At 43.5% G+C, this 25,284-nt stretch overlaps 2 protein-coding genes and 1 non-coding gene across 5 annotated transcripts; 2 read left to right on the plus strand and 1 right to left on the minus strand.

Moving 5' to 3' along the window:
• Positions 1-4,603: 4,603 nt before the first annotated feature.
• Positions 4,604-13,964, plus strand: Mak16 (MAK16 homolog). Its single transcript, XM_038326278.2, has 10 exons — positions 4,604-4,689; positions 6,711-6,760; positions 6,838-6,947; positions 7,031-7,095; positions 7,256-7,407; positions 8,453-8,507; positions 10,274-10,348; positions 11,932-12,042; positions 12,517-12,582; positions 12,734-13,964. Exons 1-10 carry the CDS (start codon positions 4,675-4,677, stop codon positions 12,926-12,928), a joined length of 894 nt encoding a protein of 297 aa, XP_038182206.1. The 5' UTR covers positions 4,604-4,674; the 3' UTR covers positions 12,929-13,964.
• Tti2 (TELO2 interacting protein 2) lies at positions 7,409-22,772 on the minus strand. 3 transcript variants are annotated; one of them, XR_005285034.2, is made up of 8 exons: positions 21,835-22,772; positions 20,175-20,361; positions 19,137-19,229; positions 17,622-17,809; positions 17,404-17,547; positions 14,764-14,926; positions 13,391-13,558; positions 7,409-7,818 (listed from the first exon to the last, which is right to left on the minus strand). XR_005285034.2 is itself a non-coding variant. In XM_038326277.1 (7 exons), the coding sequence occupies exons 1-7, from the start codon at positions 22,446-22,448 to the stop codon at positions 13,463-13,465; spliced, it is 1,485 nt and encodes a 494-aa protein (XP_038182205.1). In that variant the 5' UTR covers positions 22,449-22,772; the 3' UTR covers positions 11,904-13,462. The 3 variants fall into 3 exon arrangements, 1 of the variants encoding a protein (XP_038182205.1); XR_005285033.2 differs by lacking the exon at positions 7,409-7,818 and adding an exon at positions 11,904-12,004; XM_038326277.1 differs by lacking the exon at positions 7,409-7,818 and having other exon boundaries at positions 11,904-13,558.
• A 352-nt stretch (positions 22,773-23,124) lies between these two features.
• On the plus strand, positions 23,125-23,228 carry LOC119813870. Its single transcript, XR_005285313.1, has one exon. It is a non-coding gene; the product is annotated as a small nucleolar RNA U13 (small nucleolar RNA).
• The last annotated feature ends 2,056 nt before the right edge of the window (positions 23,229-25,284 follow it).

Below are 25,284 nucleotides of genomic sequence, written 5' to 3' on the forward strand. Positions count from 1 at the left end.
AAAGGACTTTAACAGCTGGGTCATGGTGTGGCGTTACAGATCTATAACCCCAGTGACTCAGGAAGCTACTGGCAAAAGGAATGAACAGTCAAGGAGGCCTGCCTGGGCTACAGAGCAAGTTACGAGTCAGTACTCTAGGCAACTTGGTGAGACCCTGTGTCTTTATTATGGTGATTCAAAAGGGAAATACAGACTCACAAAATACAGGACAAGATTGAAGCCACTGTGGGTCCAGCTGTGCCCATCTGCCCTGGAGAGATGTGAACAACCCCTCAAGCTTGCTTCTGCTCTGACCCCCACAAGAGAGTGAGAGACACCCCTCCTCTTCCTTATAAGAGATCATGTCCACACACAGAAGCCATGCCCTAAGGCCGGCACTCCAAAAGCTATTGGGGGAAACAGGTCTAGCATGCATGAACCCTCAGTCCAACCCCCAAGAAACCCCTCTCTGTTCCACAATACTTAAACACAACATTTTGATGCACTTAGGCATTGCTCTGTGTGTTTTGGACAGCAAGAAAAGTGACATGGTACTCCTTACCCATGGGACCGGGGGTCCCATTTGGCTTCCCATTCTCAGAACAGCAGCAACAATTACAGACAATATTAACTATGCATCCAGCAATTCTGTTAAATGCGTCATGAAGATCATATCATTCAGTGTTCACCTCAACACTTTGAAGAAGTTTTTCTTTGTTCCCATTTGGCGGGTGAGAAATGAAGCCAATAAAGAGGCTAAGCAAGTCTCCCAGGGTGCTGTCCTAGTTACTTTTCTACCAATGTGGAAAAAAAACACCATGGCCAAGGCAACTTATAAAAGAAAGGATTTATTTGGGGCTCACGGTTCCACAGGGTTTAGCGCCTAACATGGTGGACAGAAGCAGCCGGCAGCCATGGCTGGAGCAGAGGCTGAGAGCTGAGGGCTATTGTGTTGGGGTGGGGATGGGACACACACATGCCACAGTGTGTGTGTGTGTGTGTGTGTGTGTGTGTGTGTGTGTGTGTGTGTGTGTGTTTTGTGGGGAATGGGGAAGGACATCCTGGGGGAGTCAATTCTCCCCCTCCATTACGAGACCTGGGAATCAAACTCAGGTCACCAAACTTGATGGCAAACACTTTTACCTGCCAAGCTCAGGAATGAGAGTCTCATCATTAACTGGTTCAAGTAAGCAGCCATGTTAAGAAATCTCAGAGCCGGGTGGGTGGTGGCGCAGCCTCAATCCCAGCATTGGGAAGCAGAGGCAGGTGGGTCTCTGTGAGTTCAAGGTCAGCCTGGTCTACTGAGCAAGTTCCAGGACAGCCAGGGCTACTAAAAGAAACCAAGCCTCCAAAAACCAAAATCATCATCATCATCATCATCATCCTCATCCCGCGTGGCAGGGAGCTGCAGTTGGGTTCTTAGGCCTGAGGACAAACCATGGCTGTGGCTCACAAAAATTTGGGTCCAGCACAGGCACTTAGACAAACGATTAATAAATGGAACCTCATGAAAGTGAAAATGTCTGTATGGCAAAGGGCACAATCATTTGAAAAAAGTAGCAGGCTACAGAACAGGGGAAAATCTTTACCAGTTATACATCTGATAGTCAATATAATTAAAAACCTGGATATCAAGGAAACATATAGTCTAGTTAAAAATGGAGTACAGAATTAAAAAGAGAGTTCTCAATAAAGGAATCTCAAATGACTGAGAAACACTTAAATGCTCAACATCCTTAGTTAACAGGCAAAGGCAAAAAAAAAAATTACTTTGAGATTTCATCATGCACCAGTCAGAATGATAGTAAAATTTTTTTCTTTCTTTCTGTATACCATACTTTCCTACTTCTGCCTTTCCTGATTCTTCTGTGTCTTTCTAGCCATGGAGGTCTCTTTTTCTTTCATCCCCCCCCCCCCAAGCCTAAATTCCTCCTTCTGCATACTTGGAAGTGGGATTAAGCCTGGAAGACCAGCCTATAGCTCCTCCTTGGCCATTGACCATCCAGCTTTTTATTAGATCAGTCAAGTGCTTTCTTAGGCAGGCAAGATAAAACAGCAACACAACTTTACACAATTAAACAAATACAACACATCTTTACATAGGTAAACAAATATTCCACAACACTGGGCCTGGCGTGGGCTTTTAAAAATCTCAAAACTCAGCCTTAGCGACAAACCTGCTCCATCAAGAATACACCTGTTCCAGTAAAGCCATAACTCCTAATCCTCCCCAAACAGTTTATCAGCCAGGGCCTAAGCATATGAATATATTAGCTAGCAGGGCTGGGGCGGGGCAGGGGCAGGGGTTCTCGTTTAAACCACAGAGCACTACAGAGGCATATGGCTACCTACTCCTTTGCTATTGTTTCTGTGCTTTTTTTAAAAAAATATCTTTTATGGTTTATTTAACTTTATTTTATGTGCATTGGTGTGAAGGTGTCAGATCTCCTGCAACTGGATCTTCAGACAGTTGTGAGCTGCCATGTGGGTGCTGGGAATTGAACCCGGATCCTCTGGAAGAGCAGTCAGTACTCTTAACCACTGAGCCATCTCTCTAGCCCCCTGTTTCTATGCTTTTAATTAGCTAAGAAATCTGCCCAATCTGAAATCATGAAGATGTATACATATGTTTTTTGCAAAGCTTTCTACTTTAAGCTCACCTTTTAAAGGCTGATCACTTTGTGGGGATTGGTTGGTTGGCTGGTTGGTTTTCATTTTTCAAGATAGGGTTTCACTGTGTAACAGCCTTGGCTGTCCTGGAATTCACTCTGTAGGTTAGGCTGGTCTTGAACTCACAGAGATAGAGATCCGCCCGCCTCTCGAGTACTGGGATTAATGGCATGTGTCACCACACCCAGACTCACTTTGTATTTTTTTTTTTATTTTTAAGATTTTTTTTTATATACATTGGTGTATTGCCTGCATGTGTGTCTGTGTGAAGGTGTCCTCAGGTCCTCTGGAGCTGGAGTTACAGATAGTTGTGAGCTGCCATGTGGGTGCTGGGAATTGAACCCAGGTCCTTTGGAAGAATAGCCAGTGCTCTTAACCCCTGAGCCATCTCTCTCGCACCCCCATTTTGCATTTTATAATCTTTATAATGAGAAAGCTGACCTGAGCATTCCTTCTTCCTGCTACCCTGTAGATTATTTGAACTTAAAGAATTACACTTTATCATATTTTTATCGTGTCCTGTCTTCAGTGGTTAACTGTGAGAGAAGCAATATCATGTTGCCATATTCTGTCATTGCTGTTTGGACAGAGACGCAGTCTAGGCACCAAGATCTTTTAAAAGACCCCAAGAGTTTACTGGGAGGGCTGCATATGTTTTGGCTCTGTTTTCCTCCTGGTCTCATCCCCTAGTGTCGTTTCCTCTTGCTCTCCATTCTCTAGGCTGCACTTTCCCCTGGCTCCTCTTTCTGCCCAGCATCTCCTCATCTGTGGGACTCTGCGTTTGTTCTTTGCCTTCCTTCACAGGTAGTCGTGTTGTCATGATGCATTATAGCTTCACCTCATTGGCATTTTCTATTAGTTACTGCTTCTAAGGAGTTCTCCCAATAAACCTTTCTGAAAACCCTCTCTCTCTCTCTTATCTTCCTTTGCTTTATCATTCTAGTTATCACCAACACCATGGAGAAGCAGTCTCCCTATAGTACTCAAGCTCCTGAACAAAAGCAATCCTCCTGTCTCTGCCTCCCAGCCAAGAGGGATTTATATGGTGCACAGCTGCTTCATTGCTTTTGCAACACTTGCTAGTACCTAAATATTACATTATACAGTATGTGGTATCATTTATTTAACTTATTTTCTGAATCTCCATGACTAAGTAAGTACCCCGAGGACACAGAACAATTTCCCTCTTTGCTGTTGTTTCCTTAGACCCTGTGAATGTATCTGGTACATGGCAGTCGCTCCAGAATCACTTGGTGAATTATTTCATGGCTTTCGGGGGAAATAGGGAAGCAAACCTCTATTTTGTTATTACCCCTGATGACCTTTTAAAAGCATTTTTCTCAATGGATAATGGCTCGGTAATGAGCCTGGTAACCTGAGTTTGATTCCCAGCACTATGGGAGAAGCAAGGTTGAGGGGAGAATTTGTCAGTTTTGGGGGTCACCTACACACAGGTTTGGGTTTTTTTTTTTTTTTGCTTGTTTGTTTTGCTTTAAAGTAGTTCTACAGTGTGTATTTCAAAGTGAGGAGGGAGATGGCCGTTAGAAGTCGCAGCAGGCTGGTAAAAGCTGACACCTTTAGTCCTTACAGGCTCGCGGCCACAGCCCAGAAGTAGGACGGAGTTAGCATCAAGTCCCCGCGCGTGCACAATGGGAGGCTCGGGAGCGCGCCTTCAAGTAGAGAGGACAAGTGAGTCCCACTTTTTAGAGGTTTTGGGAGAGTCCACAATGTGGACTCTGAGAAAGACGCTAGGCACGAGCGCTCCGAAAACAAACCGAGCAAACGCGCAAGGCCGCTACCTGCGCCGCTAGGGTAAAGGATGCAGGCGGCGAGCACAGCCGGAAAAGGTTGAGCTCGAGACAGCGGAAGCGCGCACGCGCAGTCCACTAGGAGACGTCACGGCCTTCCGCGAGATTGAGACGATCTCGCGATAGGTTATGTCGGGCTCTCCGGAAGTGACTCTCCGGAAGAAGCATGTCTGCTTTCCTTGTCCTGCCTAACGCGGCGTGCTGATCCGCCGACACCATGCAGTCGGATGATGTGAGTTCCCTCCTGTTGCTCTGGAGCCCCGGGGTTTGTGCGGGCCATATCGTTCTCTTAGGACTCAAACATACTTAGGTGGCCCGTTCGTCTCCTGTTTTCTCGGATTGCGAGACTTGCAGAACCGGGTTTTCAAAACTGGGTCCCTACTCGAGCCCCATTGCAGTTCAAGGGCCAGGACACCCCACCCTCCCGCCGGATCGACTCACTTAGTCCCTGGTGCCTAGCGGTAAAGGTCCTTGTGCCGTTGCCAGCTGAGTGACAAGTGTCCCGGGACTTGGAAGGCGGGAGAGGTGCCAAGTTTACAATTCATGTTTAAGGGTCCCGCTCGTCCGTGAGTGTTCCTTTTCAGTATTCGTATCTTGTGTTAGGCTTTTCTCTACCTTGCTCTACTGTCTGGGTCATAATTTCAGCAGTATCCTACGTTCGTCGGTTTGCAGGAGTTGTTAATACTTATCAATTCCAGTAGGCACTGTGGTAATTACTGAGTACTTGGTTGTTAATCAGTCAGACAAAACTTGTGATTTCATAAGCACTGTGGAGATGGAGAATAAACGGATGAAACGTTTTCATGGTAAACGATACCACGAAAGAGGAGTTATGAGGAAGACTGGAGAGGCCACTGCAGAAATGGCCAGTCAGACATTTCAGTAAAAACCAAAGAAATTGGGAACGAGCCAGCCACTGAAGGAGGGTAGGAATGGTAAAGGTACAGAGATCGGAGATGGCAAAGGCGGAGTATAGAGCGCATTGGAGGGGCTTGTTACAGGAATCAAGATGGTGAGAGAGGGATGATGGATTTGATATCCTTGCCAGGGCGAGGTCAGGTGGAATCTTAAAGAAAACGTTTTTAGGTCTTTTTAGTGAGACCTGGGGAGAATGTATTCTTTGGAGGAGTGTGGAATTAAAAGTGGCATCTCGGTATGTTTATCATTGGGATCCTTTTAGAGATGCTAAGTGGGCAGCTAGATACACAGACAAATGTAGTGCTTAGGAGAGGTCTGATCCAATGCTGCTTAAAAGCCACAGTGTGAGTGGTATCCGCACCCTCCCATCTCATTAATTTGTTTCCTATCTTCCCACCAGACACCCCTATTAGATACTCAACATATGCTTTATGCTTTGACCCTTCTTTGTTTTTTCTTTTGTTTTAGAGTCTTTCTCAGTTCCTCTAGGCAGTCCATCCAAAGACTTCTGTGCTCTCATACACCCATATATAGCTCTTAAATTGACTGCAACTTGTTGGTGCGTCATTTATATACTTGCCCCTAACTAAATACTGTGCTTGAAGGCTGTACTTTCTTTCATCCACAAACATTAGCGTGTTTATGATGTCAGGGTCTGGAGATGTCGGTGCTTTTGCATTAGGATAAAGAACACGTTAGCTAGTGAGAGACAGTGAAAGGGGATAAAGCTGTGGGATGTATGTCTAAGGATCGAGTACTGTGCAGCCTTTGACAGTGGATAATGAACACACATGAAAAAAGTCACCGGGTATATGTGATGTGACTCTTTTTAACACTATGCACAGGTGCATACTACAGATGACAAAATGTATGCATATTCTGGGAAAATGGTTGCCAACTATTAATTAAATTCTGTTGCTAAATAATAAGCCCTGTAGACCAGGCTGGCCTTTAATTTACAGAGATCCGCCTTCTGCCTCCCAAATGCTGGGATTAAAGTCATGTACCACCATCGCCTAGCTGTATTTAGGGCTTTAAAAAAAAAAAAAAAAAAAAAAAAAAAAAAACCAAGACTATGTTATTGTGTAAAGGAAACAAGTCAGGCCTATTAAAAGAACACTTATTCTTTCCTTTTATATTTGGGTGCTGCAGCACTGTGTTATGATAAAATCCTTGTCTTTTTTGTTTGCATTTTGGTGTTGGACAGAGGGCTTTGCACATGCTGGGAAGAATTGTACCAGTGAGCACCATGTGCAGCCTGGAGAATACTGTCTCTTTTTACATTAAACAGCACCTTTGGGGCCAGAGTAAATGGGTTTTCACTTTGTCTTGCAGGTTATCTGGAATACACTAGGAAACAAACAATTTTGTTCTTTCAAAATAAGGTGAGTATATTGCAGTCTAGACTAAAACGTATTTAGTTGCCCCCCTGGTTGGAAACATTTCTTTCCTTTCATCCTAGAACCAAGACTCAGGGCTTCTGCAGAAATGAGTATAGTCTGACTGGGCTGTGTAATCGGTCGTCTTGTCCTCTGGCAAACAGTCAGTATGCGACAATTAAAGAAGAGAAAGGTATGAAAACCACACAAAAGTTTATAAAAGGTTCTTTCTAGTTTGTCTGTAAATAGTAACATGGCTGTTTAACTTATCCTCAGGACAGTGCTACCTGTATATGAAGGTCATAGAACGAGCAGCTTTTCCCCGGCGGCTCTGGGAACGGGTAAGGCTCACTGAGAAAACTGCAGGGACCGTTGCTCAAGAGCAAGAGTGACACTTTGGCCATCTCTAGACACTGAAGCCATCTTCTGTATGCCCTGTCATTGCTAACATGAAGGCCTAACGATTTACCTTCCCCCTCGTTTCCCTTTTTTGTTCCACAGGTCCGACTTAGTAAAAACTATGAGAAAGCATTAGAACAAATAGATGAAAATTTAATTTACTGGCCTCGCTTCATTCGACACAAATGTAAGCAGAGGTTTACCAAGATCACCCAGTACCTGATTCGAATTAGAAAACTTACACTGAAGCGGCGGTAAGGGCCAAGTTCATCCTTTATTTACGTTCAGCCTTTTCCCAGACCGTGTCACCAACAGCGCTTCCTATTGACTCACCTGTGACTAATCTTTATGATATGCCAAGACAAAACTGGGATATGGATGTGCCCAGTGGATTTTAAGGCAGAAGATGTGTACCCTACCTACCTGAAAATTTTTTCTGTGTAGATCCCTGAGAAAAGCTGAAATGAAAGGTTTCAAAATGATGTAAAAATGTGATTATCAGAAGTATGAACTACACTCAGGGTAAAGATGACATGGAATCCACAGGAGTGCCAAATGGAGGCCTTTTCATTGAGATCAGCAGAGAATGTTAAAAATCATGTGAACCTTTTTCAGAAAATTCCCATTTCTTGGTTCACTGAAGCATTAATCTTAGTGTAATGAACCTAAAGAAAATAAAAATAACCACATTAAAATACATGTTAAAAGCCGGGCAGTGGTGGCGCACGCCTTTAATCCCAGCACTCAGGAGGCAGAGGCAGGCGATCTCTGTGAGTTCGAAGCCAGCCTGGGCTACAAGAGCTAGTTCCAGGACAGGCTCCAAAGCTACAGAGAAACCCTGTCTCGAAAAACAAACAAACAAAAAACCCCACATGTTAAAATATCTGACTTCTATAGCTGGGCATGGCAGCAGACACCTTTAATCGCTTAGGAAGCAGAGGCAGGTTGGTCTCTGTGAGTTCAAGGCCAACCTGGTTTACAGAGCAAGTTCAAATCTTCTGACCCTGTAGTACACGCTGGCCTAGAACTTAATATGTAGCTTCCAACTCACAGTGATCCTTCTGCCTCAGGTCAGTGCTATATTACTGATGTGAATGAAAGAGCCACTACTTGGGCTCCTGGCTTTTCATACCATTCAACTGTAGGTGTGTGTGTGTTCATGCTCATATGCACATAGCAATCTAACCTAGAGCTTTGCATGTGCTGGGCAGATGTGCTGTCAACAGAAAACCAATTATAATTCTTTAATCTTTAGAATGAACTTGAATTTTTTAATATAATGTATTTGATTTCTGCTAGGAAGAAACTTGTTCCTTTGAGTAAGAAGGTTGAGCGGAGGGAGAAAAGAAGAGAGGTAAACACTGTTCTGATGCTTACATAGCTTCTCTATCTCCATGTGAGAAAGGGGTTGGTGCCTGGGATCTGTCACAATGAGTCACAAATTGGGAAGTATATCTTCAGTGACATATGGTCACTTTCATATCTTCAGATTATTATTTTCACTGAAGGCTAAAAGCAGATGCTCTGGGGTGTTTAGATATAATGGAAAACAGTAAAAAGGTATTTTCGGTAACCCCATATCTAAAATTCCTGTCAGACATTTCAGAATTTAGAATTTTGGCATTATCTTCAGCCGAGTTTAAACCCTGTCTGGGAGTAGCCTTATGACTATTTTGGTTATGTTACTTAGAAAATTGAAAGGTTTTGATTGTTAGTTAAAAAAAAATGGGACACTCTGCTCTGGTCTTGGGCTAAGCTACTCTGAAGTAAACTAGGTTGTTTTGTTACTAAAGGGTGGTGATGGTAATAAGCATGGAGAGGATAGCTTGCTCCAGAATTTCCAGCTTTTGTTCAGAGCAGTCTGTCTGTCCTCCTGCTCTCTGATACTTCTGAGTTGAGCTGAGCTTCCTCCTCAGAGTCAGCTATTCTGACAAGTTCCAGCTCTCGTTCACAGCGCTCTCACTCTACCAAGTGACATGCGCTTCCTTTCGTCCTTTTAAGGACTCATCACATGGACCTTTAGATCTCTAATCTGTTGTTTCATTGCTGTCCGAGACAGCCTCTTACTATGTGACCTAAACTGTATCACCACACACTTATATGATTGGAGACTGCACTGAATTCTTAATTCTCCACAAATTATAAACCAATTTTTATTCAAGTCCAGCTAGTGACTTTCCATATTCCCTAATTATCAAACAGGTGCTCTTGCAAACATTGCAGAGAAAGTTACATTTTTTCCATGTGAATTCAGAGGCCTCCTTCCCACCAAAAGTATTTTCTGACACTTTTTTTAAAATCCACTTATGTACTTATTGTGTACTTAGAGCACACATGCATGGTATAGCATGCATGTGGAAGTCAGGACAGCCTTGAGTGACAGTCCTCAAGCTCCTCCTATTTTCTTGAGAGCTTTTATTGGCCTGAACTCTGTAGGCCAGGATCTTTACCACAAACTTCCAGGGCTCCACCTATCTGCCTCCTTTCTTGCAACTGGCACAGTTAGTAGTATGTGCCTTTCTGTGTGGACCCTTGGAGTCCAGACTCAGGTCCTCATACTCACAGGTCAAGCACTTGACCAACTGAACCATCTCTCCAGCCCCTCTTGACATTCTTAAATGTATGTAAGCATATGCGTGTAGTTTGTCTATCAAGAACTTGTTAAAAATCCAGAATACTATTGCTGAAGTCATAGGAATTATTTTATTATGTTTATGCAAATTATAGATGGGAATTCTTGAATTGAAAGGTCCCGAGAGTTTTTTATTTTATTTTAATTTTATTTTATTTTATTTTGTTTTTCGAGACAGGGTTTCCCTGTAGTTTCTAGAGCCTGTCCTGGAACTAGCTCTTGTAGACCAGGCTGGCCTCGAACTCAGAGATCTGCCTGCCTCTGCCTCCCGAGTGCTGGGATTAAAGGCGTGCGCCACTGCCGCCCAGCTCCAAGAGTTTTTTAAAGGAAAAGAAGAAATGTGACTGGCTAGAGAGGCAAAAGCCTCACTAATGGAGGCAAGTAGAAAATAACTGCACTACATCATACTGCTATTAAAAGCTGGTAATTATTGTACAGGCTAGAAAATGAGTCCTAATGGAATAATGGATTTGTACTTTTTCTTATAGGAAAAAGCATTAATAGCTGCCCAGCTGGACAACGCCATTGAGAAGGAATTACTGGAAAGACTGAAACAAGAAACGGTGAGAAAGCTAGTAGTGTTGGGGCAGGTGTTTTCATAAGTTGTAGCACCATGCTAGGAAATACAGAAAATGCATTTTTAAAATTTTGTTTATTTATTTATTTAGGTGGGTGTTTTTTGTTTTTGTTTCTGTTTTTTTTTTTTTTTTGAGACATGGTTTCCTGGTTGTTCTGGAACTCATTTTGTAGATCAGGCTGGCCCCAAACTCAAACTCACAGAGATCCACCTGCCTCTGCCTTCCAAGTGCTGGGATTAAAGGCTTGTGCCACTACTGCCCGGGTAATCCATTTATTTTTAAACATGCCACAAATAGCTGTCCCATGGCAATTTGTCCATGGAATAAAACAAATTCATGTAGGCCTGTCTTCCCAGTGAGACTTTTCCATTTGCCCTTATTTCCAGTTGACACTTCCAAGCTCAACAGTTCTGTATAAAAACATAGAAGTCATAGGTTTTCCCTCTGTCCATGCATAGCCTTCAGGGACAGACCAAAAAGATATATAGAAAGCTGGGATTGGATGGATTGGGCTCTTGGATGAAAAACCTGAGCACCCTGGAAGCTCATCATGTTTACTATCTAGAGATGAACAGGGAGGCAGCTTATTACACACAGCTGAACACGGGAGTGGGGTTATTACATGCAGATAAGTAAGGAGGCAGGGTTTATGGTACACAGCTGGACCAAGGAGACAGGTTTAGCTAAATCTTAGTAGGGGCAGTCTCTGCAGTGGGGACTTCTTCAGACCAGAGGCAGAGCTATAGTAGACATTTCTGTACACATTGTCAGCCTGTGAACTCAGACGAGAGGACAGCTTTGCCATCCCTCTCTGAGCCTCACCTTGGGACACAGCTTTGCCATTCTTCCAGGGTCTTATGCTCTGGGGTCCTTGGCATAGCCATACCATGTCATCAGCATTCACTCACTCCAGTACCTCCCTGTAGTTTATTTTGCTGACTATATCTCATGATAGCATCACATTCACTTTGTAGCAAAAGATTATTTTAATTTCTTGATCTTCCTGTCTCCAACCTCCCACGTGGTTGGTATAGGGAGGTCACCATGCAGGTATATATGATGTTGGAAATTGAACCTAGGAATTTGTATGTGCTAAACAAGTACTCTGCCGATCACCCTCCATCCTCAGTCCCAATGGCTAGAGTGTTTACTTCTATGTGTTACTCTAGTTTTTGAGGTTCTTTAAAATAAATTTTTAAAAACCTTTTTAAAAGGTATCTCAATCTTTTGACTAATAACAGTGTCATTTAGAAAGATGGAAAGGTGATTTAAATGTGTTATTTCCCTTTCTAAGCAAAATTAGATTTGTCCCAATGCCTGTGGTTTCATAAACTAGTAGATTTGAAATGACTTGGCTCTCTTCTCCATAGAAGCTTTCTATTTAATATCAACCACTGATTGTTAAACGTTGTAAATAATACTGTACATAGGTTGGAAAGCTATAGAAATACTGTTCATCAGTTTCCTTATTTAGTCCCTGATGATGAATAACATGCTTGTTGGGCAGAGGAACTTTGAAAAATGTAATACTCAAGAACAGTTAAAGGCAGTGTATGTTTATTCTTCAGTATGGCGACATCTACAACTTCCCCATCCATGCCTTCGACAAGGCCCTTGAGAAACAGGAAGCAGAGAGTGACTCTGAAGATGAAGAAGAAGATGAGGAGGAAGATGAAGAGGTAAGTATGGTTTGTCTCGTTTTAAAATGTAGTAATCTTTAGGACAGCATGTTTTCATGCAATTCAGAGGCAACATTATCCCCCCCCCCTCCTTTTTTTAAGATTTGTTATATATACCGTGTTCTGCCTGCATGTCAAAAGAGGGCATCAGATCTCATTACAGATGGCTGTGAGCCACCATGTGGTTGCTGGGACTTGAACTCAGGACTTGAAGAAGAGCCAGTGCTCTTAACCTCCAGTTCTCCACTCCCCTTTTGTATCATGTGATGATTAATTCTGGTTTAGTAGAGTTCAGCCAATAAACTATAGGCTTTTACATCCTTAATTTTTCTTTTTGATTTATAATTGTTAAACTTGAGAGTAATAGATTTAGAAGACTCTGATTCACTTATTTATGAAAAGAGGTAAAACTATGTGTCTAACCTGGGTCTTCATTTTTTTCTTTTCTAACCTGGTAACTATGTTTTATCTTAGGATGTGGGTAAAAGAGAGTTTGTAGAAGACGATGATGTAGATGAGAGTGACCTGAGTGATTTTGAGGTGAGCTCTGTGGACTAAAGAATGTTTTGGGGAGCAGGGGGAACCTGAACACAGGAGCAGATAAACCCTCCTCTGTTCTGTACTGGTTGAGCAGGAAAGAGTCTGGAGAAACTGTGCACTTCCCTGTCTGACTTCTATCTCTACGTATTAGGATATGGATAAACTGGATGCTGGCAGTGATGAAGAGCAGGATGACTCCTCCAGTGAAGAAGAAGAGGAGAAAGCCCTTAAGGCCAAACACAAAGGCAAAGCACCCTTGAAAGGACCTTTGCGGAAAAAACGGGCCTATGTGGAGATAGAGTATGAGCAGGAGACAGAGCCCACAGCCAAAGCCAAAACCACATGAGTCTCCTTCACGTTTTATCCTGAAAAGTCAACACTTCCAACTGTGCTCTTTTGTGCTATATTTCATACAGTATTTATATTGTTAATATTTATGTCACTCCAGGGAGTGAGTGGAGAAGAGAGAGCCTTACAGTGTAAAGAGTATTTTTGTAACATGTGCTGTTTGTAACAGCCTGAGCCCAGGGAGCTGACAGGAGTCCCCGGAGCTGGACTGACACTGTGTGTAAATGGTTCTAAATTACAAGTCCTAAATTTTCCCTTCCCAATTTATCCTTTTTAGTTTTTTGAGACAGGATTTTTCTGTGTAGCCTGGGCTATTCTGTAACTCTTTCTGTAGACCAGGCTGGCCTCAAACTCAGATCCACCTCTGCCTGCTGAGTGCTGGGATTAAAGGCTTGTGCTACCACCACCCAGCTTCATTTTTTTCCCTTATAAACTGAAGGAAACAGAAGTTCCAACTTACAATGTTTAGTGTGAAAATAGATTTTTCATAACTCCATCCACACCCTTCCGTCCTGGTTGGTCATCTTAGGTGTCACTCAGGGACACCTACAGAGCACTGCTGCACTTTACTGATGCAGCTCACCACTGTGCTGTCTTCACAGGACAGGACGATTCTAGACAGAAGACCCTGAAACATGAAAACAAACAAACAGTAAATTTGTAAAACCTGTTTCCCCATTGTCTCATTTCATACACTCCAGTGTATGGCACTAAGGGAAGTGCCTCTACCAGAACAGGTGTCAGTTAAAACCTGTTCCATGTGTGTACATAGTCCACTGGCTTCTAAGAGCCTGCTTCATTCTAGCCAAAACAACTCAAGCTGGACCTCTGGCTGAAAAACCGCACAAACGTGTAAAGAGCAGCAATGAAATGTTTGAATAAACTGAAAAGCAAACCACACCTGAGCTCTACATATTTTGGAGCATGAATTTCTTCTCATGCTCCTTTAATCTTTAGAGATTCTTATTGTAATAAAAATGGGAAATTAGTCTTCCAATTACATATAAATAAATACATGTTATAGATTCCATAAACTGTAGTTCTGAGAATTTTGTGGGACATGAAAATGAGGAACTTCCTGCTGGTAAATTGAGTATTTGGAAACTGGGGAGCTAGCTCAGTGGGATGAGCATGAGGACCTGGGTTCAGTCCATGTTTAAAACTCACGCTTGTCATCAGTGGGAGCACACACTTGTAACCTAAGTGTGGGGAGGAGGAAACAGGTAGATCCCTGGGGCCTGCTTGGTCCACCAACCAACCAGCCAAGCCTGCTTGAAGAATTCCGTGTCAGTAAGAGATCTGTCTTAAAAAATGGGGCTGAGCGTGAATGGCACCTATGTCACATTTACCTGCATATGCACAAAAGAATATGGCCAAACATCTCGAAAGGTGTCCCTCGCACCATAGGAACACTGTGGTATCTCAACTGCAGTATTACTCATTTCTTTGGGCTTTGTTGGTACTGGTTTTAATTCAAAGTCTAGAGCAGAATTTTAGGGTGTCTCAATACAGTGGGTGTCGTGTCAATCTCAGAACACAACTGTATAAAATCCTGGTGGCTTGTTTCTTGTCCTGAATGCCAGTAGTATCTGATCTTTTTTGCTCTAAATGGTTTTGAATAGTATTAAAAGAATTTGGCCCTACCACCAAAAATAAATAGGGTAAGGTATCGGACAAATAGTCCAAGACTACAGAGTACAGAGGTAGGGGCCTAACACCCTCTATGTTCATGTCCAAACTTGCTTAGGCATACAAGTAGTTAAATTACAATTAATCACTGGGGTTACCTAGGAACGAGGCCAACTGAAACTGACTTGCAGACTCTTGCCTTACCTTCACCTGCCCCTGAGAACAATGGTCAAGAAGAGTCAGGCAGTCTGTGGCTTCCTGGAGCAGGGTGTTCTTAGTGGCCTCAGATGTTAGGCTTGTGTCCCTTGCTACATCGCATATCAGTTTCAGGAGAGCCTTCAGCAAGACCACAACTCTGCAGGAAATTCTGACATCACAAAACAAACAAACAAACAAAAAAACCAAAAACACTTCATATTGCAAACTGGAATGTTAAACTTGGACAAGACTTGGCCCAGATATGGGAAAACTGAAGTCAAATGATGTTTGCTATCGCAGTGCTACAAACAGGACCAAAGGCAGACCGCAGGTTGTTAACCTCAAAGTTCCTCTCTCTCTACTGCACCCAGCCTGTGTACACACATTGGCTCACTTGCTCAAGAACACTTGATACCAGTTAGGAAGCAGAGACAGGTGGATCTCTGAGATTGAGCAGCCGGGTCTTGCTGTCTCAAACTACCAGAAAACTGTTTCCTGCTAATGTTTAATTCTGTTCAAGAAAACTACCCTATTATGGGCTGAGATCATCCTGCTCAAGGCCCTATCACTTTGACCTGAGATGAGATAGCCTAGTCATGTGAGTTCATGCTAGGACATTAAGGGTAAAGTGGGGCTGCAGGCAGTGGTGTGGACTTAGACTCCCAGCACTGAGGACACGGAGGATCTAGAGCGTGAGCTTTACTAGAGAAACACTTGCCTTAGTGAAATAAGGATGACTGGCAGGGCTTAAGTGTCACCGAACCTTCAGTCACTGGCTACTCACTTGCCTCGTCTATTATTCTATTTTACTGTTAACTGCTTCTCTCTAAGTTTTCTTCCTTTTGATGAAATAGGCACAAGTATTGGTTACATGATGTTCTGACTGTACACCATGCCACTAAGTTATAGGCTTTAACTTGGTAAGTTTTATAAGCCAAACTTTAATGAAAGGTGGAAAATAACATGAAATGTGGGACATGGACACGCACACACCCGATATTTCTGGATAGAACTGTAACTAGGAAACTCATTTCCATCACTTCATCTCAACTGCTCAGTGTTTCCCGGCTTGTGTCTCTGTAATCACTCACTGCAGTCTGCGTGCTCACCACTCCCATGCTCTGCCTACACAGAGGTGCACATGCCCCTGCCCTCACATCCCGACATTTCTTCACTTTTCTCCTTTAATGGCCCAGTATAGAATGAGTTTGATTCAATTTCATTTAATTCATCTCTTCATCCTCTAAATACTTATGACCTAATAACAGGTGCCGAGTGCTTCAGGAACACATACGATGTCGTCTTCTGTAGTTTCGTGGGGGACAAAGATGATAGGTGAAGAAATGCCATACAGTAACAAATGTGACTAAGATTTTCACTAGGGCAAGTTTCTTGACTCCTGGTATATTTATAAGAAAGGAAATACACTCCCAAACAGACTAAGTTGGGGCTCTTGGTTTTCTGGCTGCATTCCAGAATTCCGTCCATTCGTGCAAGAAAGCCGTTAGGCGACTAGACAGTTCAGGTGGTCCCTTCCTCCTGACACCTTCAAGCCACATAAGGAATGCCTTCTAAATAAGCGCATCCTAAGTTAGCAACCGAGTCACTGCTCTGCGGATGTTGAACCATGTGCCATGGAGCACTCCAAGCACGCCATTCTTCCATTAGACTGAGGACCTGTAGGAAGAACACTTCAACACGCCTACTCAAGCACTTCTCTAAGTAGCCATTTTGGGGAGGATCAGTGATAAGGATCAAACCCTTGAACATAACAGACAAGTACTCTACTACTTAACTACACATCAATCCTAAACAGCCTTTAGTATTTTGATATAAATTCTAATTACAATCTGGACTGACCGTCTGTGTGCTGTGCTGAATGAGAATGGACCCCTTAGGCTTACATATTTGAATACTTGGTCCCATCTGGTGGAACTGTTTGGAAAAAGTTAGGAGGTGTGGCACCATGGGTGGGCTCTGTTTTAAAGGCCCATTCCGTTCCTAGTTGGCTCTCTCTTCCTTCATGCTTTGTGTCTCAGGATGTGAGCACTCACCTACCGCCGCACAGCCATGCCTGCCTGTCTGCTGCCATGCTCCCTTCTGTGATGGTCAGGGACTCTAACCCACTGAAGCTGTAAGCCCCAGATAAACTTTCTTCTATAAACTGCCTTAGTCATGGTATCTTACCAGAGAAATAGAAAAGTAATACAATGTACAATGTCTCCCAACTTCCATGACCATAGAATTTTTGTTGTTTCATTTTGGCTTTTTGACAAAGCTCTCTATGTAGCCCTGGCTGGCCTGAAACTCATTAAATAGACTAGGCCTGCTTCAAACCTACTGCCTCCGCTTCAGATCTGCCTGCCTCTGCGTCCTGAGTGCTGGAATTTAAGGGTTGTGCCACAATGCCCAGCCTTAGAACTTTGAAGGAAGAGAAGTAATTTAATTGTGTCAGAACCTAGAATCACTGGCGGATGAAAGGGATTCAAATATGAGTATTTGAAGTAACTGAGTGTCCTAGAGATGAACCAAGTAAAAAAGATTCAGATACATTGCATGTCCCGAATAGTTTATCTGGGCAAGTTCTGAACTGAAAGCTAACCTACGCATGCCCTTCCAGCACATCTGTCAACCTGGATGCTATACCTGGGCCAAGTATACTGCATGACAAGTTTCAGGGTTTCCAGTATCTTCAACCTGGTTTCTTCTTCTGGTCCGTCATAAACCTCCAGATAACCAATGATAACTTGCTCCAGCCTCTTCATGTGCCGGACAGTTAGAATCCCCAACCTAAAAAAGAAAGAGAAAATGAGATGCTAAGAAGTTGAACATGGTGTGTCTGACCAGAGCAGCCCAGCACTTACTTCTTCACAAAGGCAGGCAGGTTTCTGGCGTATGTCCTACGTAAGAGAAGGCGATGCTCCGGCTCCATGTGGGTGAGGATCAGGTGCAGTACGTCATGACAGTGTGAAGTGGCTCGAGCTGCATCTCCCTTCCAGTGCAGAGCTCTCTCTAGGACAGGGAATAAATCTAGGAGGCACAGGAGCACAGCCTAGAGAAAAGAATGAAAAGAAACCAGAGTTCATTCATTTGTATCCACAGCATTTCTGACTCTTCTAAGATCTTCATTAATCTACTGCCCCTAGGATATGTCGCAGAACTCTAAAAGACATATTACTGCAAATTTTCAAACCTCCTCTCAAGAACTGTTCTTTACTAATCTGTGAAGTGGAAAGAATGGCTGAGCTCAGGCCTTGCTTAACCCAGGAATCTAGATCTATCGTCCCTTAGACTTAGTGATACATGATAGTCATGGACACTTTCAATCAGACTGCTCCACAGAATCGAAGATGGCCCAAACTTCTGTATTTGAAGTTATCATGTCCAGGCATTCCCTTTTAGAACTCTAGCTTTTCTAGGTTTCTGACAATTTTAAAAATCTCCTTTCTCCGCCATGCTAATAAATTTTCGATCTGATATTAAGTGGATTCCCAGGACCCAAAATATTAGATAGGTAGAGAAAGCACAATACAGAAGCAGGGAGGAGCTGCTGATCACTGTGCTTTGCACCTGCCATCCCTGCACTTAGCAGCAAGTGTCAGTGCAGGTTTCTGGCCAGCTAGAATCAGACCCTTTTACAGAAAACAAGAGCAACAAGTTGAGGAGGCTCAGTGGAGAGCACTTTCCTTGCATGTATGAGGACTGGGATTCAATCCCAGCACAAAGAAAACCAAGATAGCTCTACTAATAACTTTCTATAGCTTGTTTCTTCCGTCTTCAGTGTTCTCCCTCCTAAGAAACTACTTTTTACCCTTCATTAACATCTATCCCGTCATTCCCAGTCTTCTAAAGCTACCCTCAACCTTGCTAGTTGCCTATTGCTGCTGGTCACACATTACACCTCTCATAATATAGCTATTGCTGTTGTACATACACAGGGATCGATGTATGCAGTCATATATTTACATAAAGTCTTCCAAAGGGTTTCAAGCTAGAAACACTCTCCGAATCACTTATTCTTGAACCTACCACAAACACGTAACCGCTATCTGTTAATGGCGTTGGGTGGAGAATGACACTAAAGTACCCACATACAAGAGGTTTCAAATCCATTTGTTGACATGGACCAGCAAGGAGGAACATTTAATTAATAAAAACAGACCTACCCACAAGTAGCGTATAGTTGACATGCATGAAGATAAAAGCCGGGCTGCTCTGCAGACATTCAGGAGAGTGGATGCCCGCTTAACACTGAGATGCAGCAGCTCTCAGGCGCCCTCCTCTTCCCAGGGGACCACAGCTCTAAACTGCTCCGGCTTACACAATACTACCCTCGAGGCATCCCAGAACCCAGGCGGTTAGGAGTAAATCTTACACACCTGAATGAGGTGGTGCTCTGGCATGTACAAGTGGTTGAAAAGGGCGTGGTATAGGACCTGGGCTCTGTTGTACTGCAGCAAATCAGCAGCGGGCTGCAAACACACAAATTATCCAGTTAAAGGTTTCTCAAGAGTGGCAAAATGTGGCTAATTTTAAATTAGATATTGGGGGAGGGGGTTGCTGGAGAGATGGCTCAAAGTTTAAGAGCACTGGCTGCTCTTCTGAAGATCCTGAGTTCAATTCCCGGGAACCACATGGTGGCTACACCATTGGTATTAAAATTTGATGCCCTCTTCTGGCCTGCAGGTGTACATGCAGAGTACACAAAAAAATACAAATAAATGAAATTAAAAACAAAAATAAATAAATAAATTAGATATGGGTATATGCAAACTTAGTAAACCACTCTCTTCTGCATGTATTTTAGGAGCACCACAGTACAAAAGACTCCTTCAGCAACACTGTACATTTTGGCATGATCCCTTTTGAGTTCTGACTTTTTTTTTTTTTTTTTTTTTTTTTTTTGGTTTTTTTCGAGAAAAGGTTTCTCTGTAGTTTTGGAGCCTGTCCTGGAACTAGCTTTTGTAGACCAGGCTGGCCTCGACCTCACAGAGATCCGCCTGTCTCTGTCTCCTGAGATTAAAGGCGTGCGTCATCACTGCCTGGCCTGACTGTTTTTAAACTTGAGAGGTACCAGTTAATTTCTATAAGCATGTTTTGTTTTTGCTTTTAGTTTCATATATATATATATATATATAATATATATATATATATATTATATATATAACGAAGCATGACTTTATGTCTCTTCTAAAATTGCCATTTTATTTATTATATTATCAGTGAGATACTATTTCTACCAGATTGAGGGAGAAAGATATATATACGGAGAAAAAATATAAATAAGTGAATTAAATGACAACATGAAGAGAAAGCTACTTATAAGACATAAATAGAGAAATATAGCTGAGAAAGGAAGCGGAGCCATGAGTAGCTCAGCCCGCCCAATCAGTACAGGCCGGAGCAAGGCTGCTCACCACATTAATCACAATGTGATGGAGGCACTGCACACCCAGGACTTTATTCTCGGTCTGATAGTCATCTGAGATGAGCAAAGACGGAGGAAGTATCTTCTCCAGGTGCTGGCTCAGCCAGGGCTGAGTGACCTGCTGCAGAGTCCATGAGAAAACATGTTTAACAGCAGGATTATTCTTCCAGGATTCCCTGCAAGGACCACATGAAAACCACAATAAATAAAATGACAGTATTAGCAAAGAAACTATTTAAACTTTAACGGATTTATACATATACATTTATGCATGTATGTGTGTGTGTATATATATATATATATATATATATATATCTTCTATACAACTGTTTTCTCAAATACATTTTATGATTTGAATTGAATTACTTTACATAACTTCCATTATATATATTCAGCAACTGCCCAAACTCTGGGTAATATAAGCTTATCAAATAAGCAGCAGCCATGTACTACAGCTATGTAAAAGTCCTCTAGGGTCAGTGGTCATGCTGGCGGATGATGTGCCATGTGCTGAGAAGAGAGAGGAATTACAGTGTCCAAGTAACAAATCAGAACACGAGCGCCAACTCCTAGTTTATAAAAGGAGCCTGCACATCTGACTCAACCTCCTCAAAATAATTATTGTCTAACAGCTATATTGCCTTGAGTTACAAATAATAAAACAGGATTCATGGACACCACCTGGCCCAGTCCTAGCCAAAACAATAAAAGAACACTAAAACTGTGCACAGTGTTGCACCTCTGTAATCTTAAACATGAAGGAAACTGAGGCAGGAGGGTCTCTCAAGGTGGAGGCCAACGTGGGCCAACGAGGACTACATGAGGAGCTCAGAGATAGGCTATAAAGTAAGCATGTCTAAAAAAATGGAAGAGGCACTAGTTTCAAAGCCTTTTAGCGCCAAGTTTATTTTGTGTCAGCATCTGGTGCCAGAAGACTAGGGATCCAGCTCAGGCGGTAACGGGCTTGCCTAACATGCACAAAGCCCTGGGCTCAATCCGAGGCAGTGCACACAGCAGGCATGATGGGGCAAGCCTATGGGGCACATAATTAAAATAATAAAATTCTTTTAAAAGTGGGGGGGAACCCTGCCTGGAATAGATGTGATGATACACAAAGAAATCGGAGGCAGACCAATCTGTTAGTCCCATGTTGGCCTGGTCTATAGAACAGTTTCGGGTCGGCCGGGGCTGTACAGTGAGACTCTACCTCAAAAATGAATAAATAAAATAAATAAATAAAATTAAAACCTGGCTGAAAACAAAACAAAAAAATAAACGTAGCAAGTCAAAATTCACAGCAAGTACTTTAGCTAATCCAATTCAGTCCACTTTAGAGTGGTTTTCATTTTATTTCAATTAGTTCTTTATATAATAATCATCCTAATTTAATAATTAACAGTTATCAGAGTTAGAGGTCCCGATATTTAAATCCAAGATACTTGATTCCATACAAATGGGACAGAATTTCCAATCTCCCAAGGCAGTCGTTCTATGCAGAAAAATGGAGTTAGAAGACTACGGTTCTAATCTGGAGTTTGCTTCTATCTGGTTACCTCATTTCTTGCAGGTCACTACCGCTCTGGGCCTTAAGAGATCGAATATGCCAACATTTCTATCTGCCTGCTAATAGCGAAAGATGCAGTACTCACTTATTCAAATGGGGTTTCAGAAGCCCCAAGACCGTAGCAAATCTCCCTCGGTCATCCTCATTTTCCCCGCATAAGAATCCTGCCACAGAACTGCACTCCGTAACCCGAAGCAGTAAGGACAGCACCTCATCAGCCACCTGCTGAGACCTTGCACTGGTCCAGGGCTGCTTCAGTCTGTGTGTGATGGCAAAAACATACACGGGTCCCGCCAAGTGGCGGAGGCCTGTCTTCCACGCAGGACAGACGGGAGAACTCTTAGCAACAGTTTCCACCTTCCCCAACAGCTTGAGAAACAGTAGCCCGACTTCGGTTGCCTTCTCGGGCACTTCGGAATGGCCATCGCCTCCCTCTGCCTTCTCCTGGGGCGGGGCTGCGAACTTCTCCAGGGCCTTCGCCACCTGTCCCAGGACCTCGGGCATCCCCCGAGTCCCACTTCCCGCAAATAACTCGTCCCCATCGGCGGCCTCGATTAAAGCACTGAGGTCGTGCAGGACGGCGGGTCTGGCGTGGCCCCGGCCTGACGCCTGGCTAAGACAGTGCAGAATCTTGGAGAGGGCATTTTCGAGGGGGCGGGCAGAGCCCTCGGAGGGCGGGGAGGCGTCGTCCAGCTTCATTCCCGCTCGCTCCTCGGGTGGGTTGGGTTCCCCGCCGGGGACGGAGACCCAAGCGTGGAGGGGTCTGGAGTCTCAGAGGGAAGCTCGCCCCCGGGGCGGGAATCTACCAACGAACGGCACGGAAACCAGAGGCAGACGAGTCGAGTGCAAGGGCCTTGCTAGGGCGAGAGCCTCAAACTCCTAACACGTGGAGGAATTAATCCCTCTGAAGGCCGAGAACCAAAAAGAGTAAGTTTTAAAGATAAACTACTGAGCCGTGACACCTGCGAGGGTCCCAGGACATACAGCTTTCCCCGTTCAGACTCTGCACTCAGCAACTTCCGGCTCCGGGCTTATAGTCGCCGTAAAGTGCAAAAGTAACTTCCGCCAGGGGAGCCGCAACGCTTCCGGTCACGACTTCCAGCCGAAAAGCAACAGCCAGGCGGAGAGGGAACGCAGTGAGAGGTGGAGCTATGAAGAATATATTTGCATAATTAAGCGTCCGCTCGATAATTTTGCTGCTGATTTTTATTTTTCTAGAGCAGAGACAAGAGCCTGCTCACAAAATCTCCCCTGTAGATTTTAAGTGTGCGAGACTTTGTGTGCAGAAGCTAAATAGAGCCGCACTATATCAGTCGCCCTCTCTGAAAAACCTGTAGGACTGACTTGACTGTTCCTCTCGCAAACAGGAAACCCGATCCTTTCTGGTTCATAAGCGTGATGATTGGGGTTTCACGCCACTGCGTGAAATGTGCCGCCCATTAAACCTTGTTACGACGTGGGCACATTACCCGTCTGACGTGAACTTTAGAGGATCCATAAGTTTTGTTTTGAATTTTAAGTGGAGCGTTACAGGTGCCCTAGAGCATACATTCTGAAGCTTGTGCTTTTTTTTTTTTTTTAAGATTGTTAGGATTGAGTGTTTGTTTAGTCTACAGGCATATCGGCCTATCTCCTTGGTACCTGGTTCCTACAGAAGCCAGAAAAGGGTGTTCATACACTCCTAAGAGCATACACTTCTCTTAAGAGAGGTTATTATTACAATTACTCTATTTTTGTAAATATTTAGTTCATACGTTTCCCTTAACTGCTGAGCCATCCCTTATATTTTGGTTGCCAGCCCAGCCTTTTAGGGGTGAGCCATTTCTCCGGCCAACAATCCCTTGAGCTCCATAACACACACTTCATAGTGCACTGTCTGCAACTACCCTGTGATGTCTAGCTGCCCCCCCTTTTCCTGTGTGACATTTTGCAAAAGTGCAATAGCTCAGATCTCTGTGTCTTAATTTCTGCATTGGGGAAATTTTTAGATAATACGAGTTCCCACTTCTTAGGACTGTTGGGAGAATTTATTTTTAAGTTTAATGCACGTAAATGCTTAGAACAGCATCTGATCGGCATAAAGGTCATACAGATGTCACTCCTGTGGTTATGCCACAGCACTAGCCTTAACTTTTGTTTCCTCTTTCCGAGGAAATTTGGTCATTAGAATCCTAACTCAAGGTCTCTTTCGTTTGTTTTTTCCTATATTGACCAATTGGTGGCACTCCTGATCAATCACACTTAAGCACATCCAAAGGAACCTTCCCACACAAAGGCCCAAGTGCAGCATGACGCTGGTCAATAAGAGGTTATTGTGTTCATTCTGTGTGGGACGTTTCTTCTTGGCAACATGTGCCCCTTGTTTTCAGTGGATCCAGGCATCCTCTTGGACTTAAGGAGGGCTCTTTATTGTAGAGATCTCTCGCTGAGCTTCCTGAAGCCAGAGTTGGCTTTGCCTTACTGCTAGTGCCTGGCACAATGTAGCCAGGCAACAAATGTATCCCGAACCTCCGTGGTGTCCACACACAGAAGACAGACTGAATTGATCACGGTCCATGCACGCATTGAAGCTGCATGGATCTGCATCCACACAATGCAGCTCGGCACAGCTGCACTGAGAAAAAAAGAGAGCAATCTCTGTGCAATGTTGTGGAACTCCGGGATATATAATGAGTGAAAAGAGTAGAGGGGACGCAGTGTAGGCTTTGTCTTGTAAAAAAGATGGGAAAATAGGTACCAAAAATGTATGCATTTCTTCACAGAAATGGAACCTAAATAACAAACTCGTAAAAAAAAAAAAATTCCACGTAGGGTGTACTGGCTTATTTGGTGACAACTTGACACAAGCTAGAGTCATTGGAGAAGAAGGAGCCTCAGCTGAGAAAATACCTACATGAGAAACAGTTGTAAGACATTTTCTCTATTAATGATTAATGGGGGAGAGCCCAGCATTGTAGGTGGTCCCATCCCTGGGTTTATGACTCTAGCTCTATAAGAAAGCAGGAAGAGGAATGAAAGCTAGACCCCACCCCCTCTCACGCACACATATGGTTTTGACTTTGGAATCATGTAAATGCCTTACATAGTTATTATCAGGCATAGCAGCATAAAACTATAATACCGGCATTTGGGAGGCTAAGACGGGAAGATCCAGGCCAGCCTCGGCTAAATAATAATGTCGCTTATTTGAGGGGCATGCATGCCTAGTATGCAGAAGACAATGAACTATAACCCCCAGCACCCCATGAAGCTACATGAAGGCCTGACTCGGAAGGAAGGAAGGAAGGAAGGAAGGAAGGAAGGAAGGAAGGAAGGAAGGAAGGAAGGAAGGAAGGAGAGAATTATGAAGTCACATTCACTGGAATGGCTAGAAACAACAAAACTGGAAACTTTTGGCAAGAACTTGGGGAATCTGGGAAAGAATACGAAATGTCCACACGTTGGTGAATGAAACATGGTGCAAATGTTGTGGAACAGTCTGACAGTTTTCTGAGAATTAAACAGACTTAAGAGTTGAACAGGATTCAGCAATTTT

Source organism: Arvicola amphibius, chromosome 4 (assembly GCF_903992535.2).
Source record: "Arvicola amphibius chromosome 4, mArvAmp1.2, whole genome shotgun sequence".
Lineage (NCBI taxonomy): Eukaryota > Metazoa > Chordata > Mammalia > Rodentia > Cricetidae > Arvicola > Arvicola amphibius.

Coding starts and splice junctions, on each gene's coding strand:
- Tti2 (XM_038326277.1), bottom strand. CDS start 22,448: ATGAAGCTGGACGACGCCTCCCCGCCCTCCGAGGGCTCTGCCCGCCCC. Junction 17,548..17,621: donor CTGCCTGCCTTTGTGAAGAA/GTAAGTGCTGGG, acceptor TTTCTTTTTTAG/GTTGGGGATTCTAACTGTCC. Junction 13,559..14,763: donor GTTCTCAGGGGCAGGTGAAG/GTAAGGCAAGAG, acceptor TTCATGTTTCAG/GGTCTTCTGTCTAGAATCGT.
- Mak16 (XM_038326278.2), top strand. Junction 8,508..10,273: donor GGAGGGAGAAAAGAAGAGAG/GTAAACACTGTT, acceptor TTTTTCTTATAG/GAAAAAGCATTAATAGCTGC. Junction 10,349..11,931: donor AAAGACTGAAACAAGAAACG/GTGAGAAAGCTA, acceptor TTTATTCTTCAG/TATGGCGACATCTACAACTT.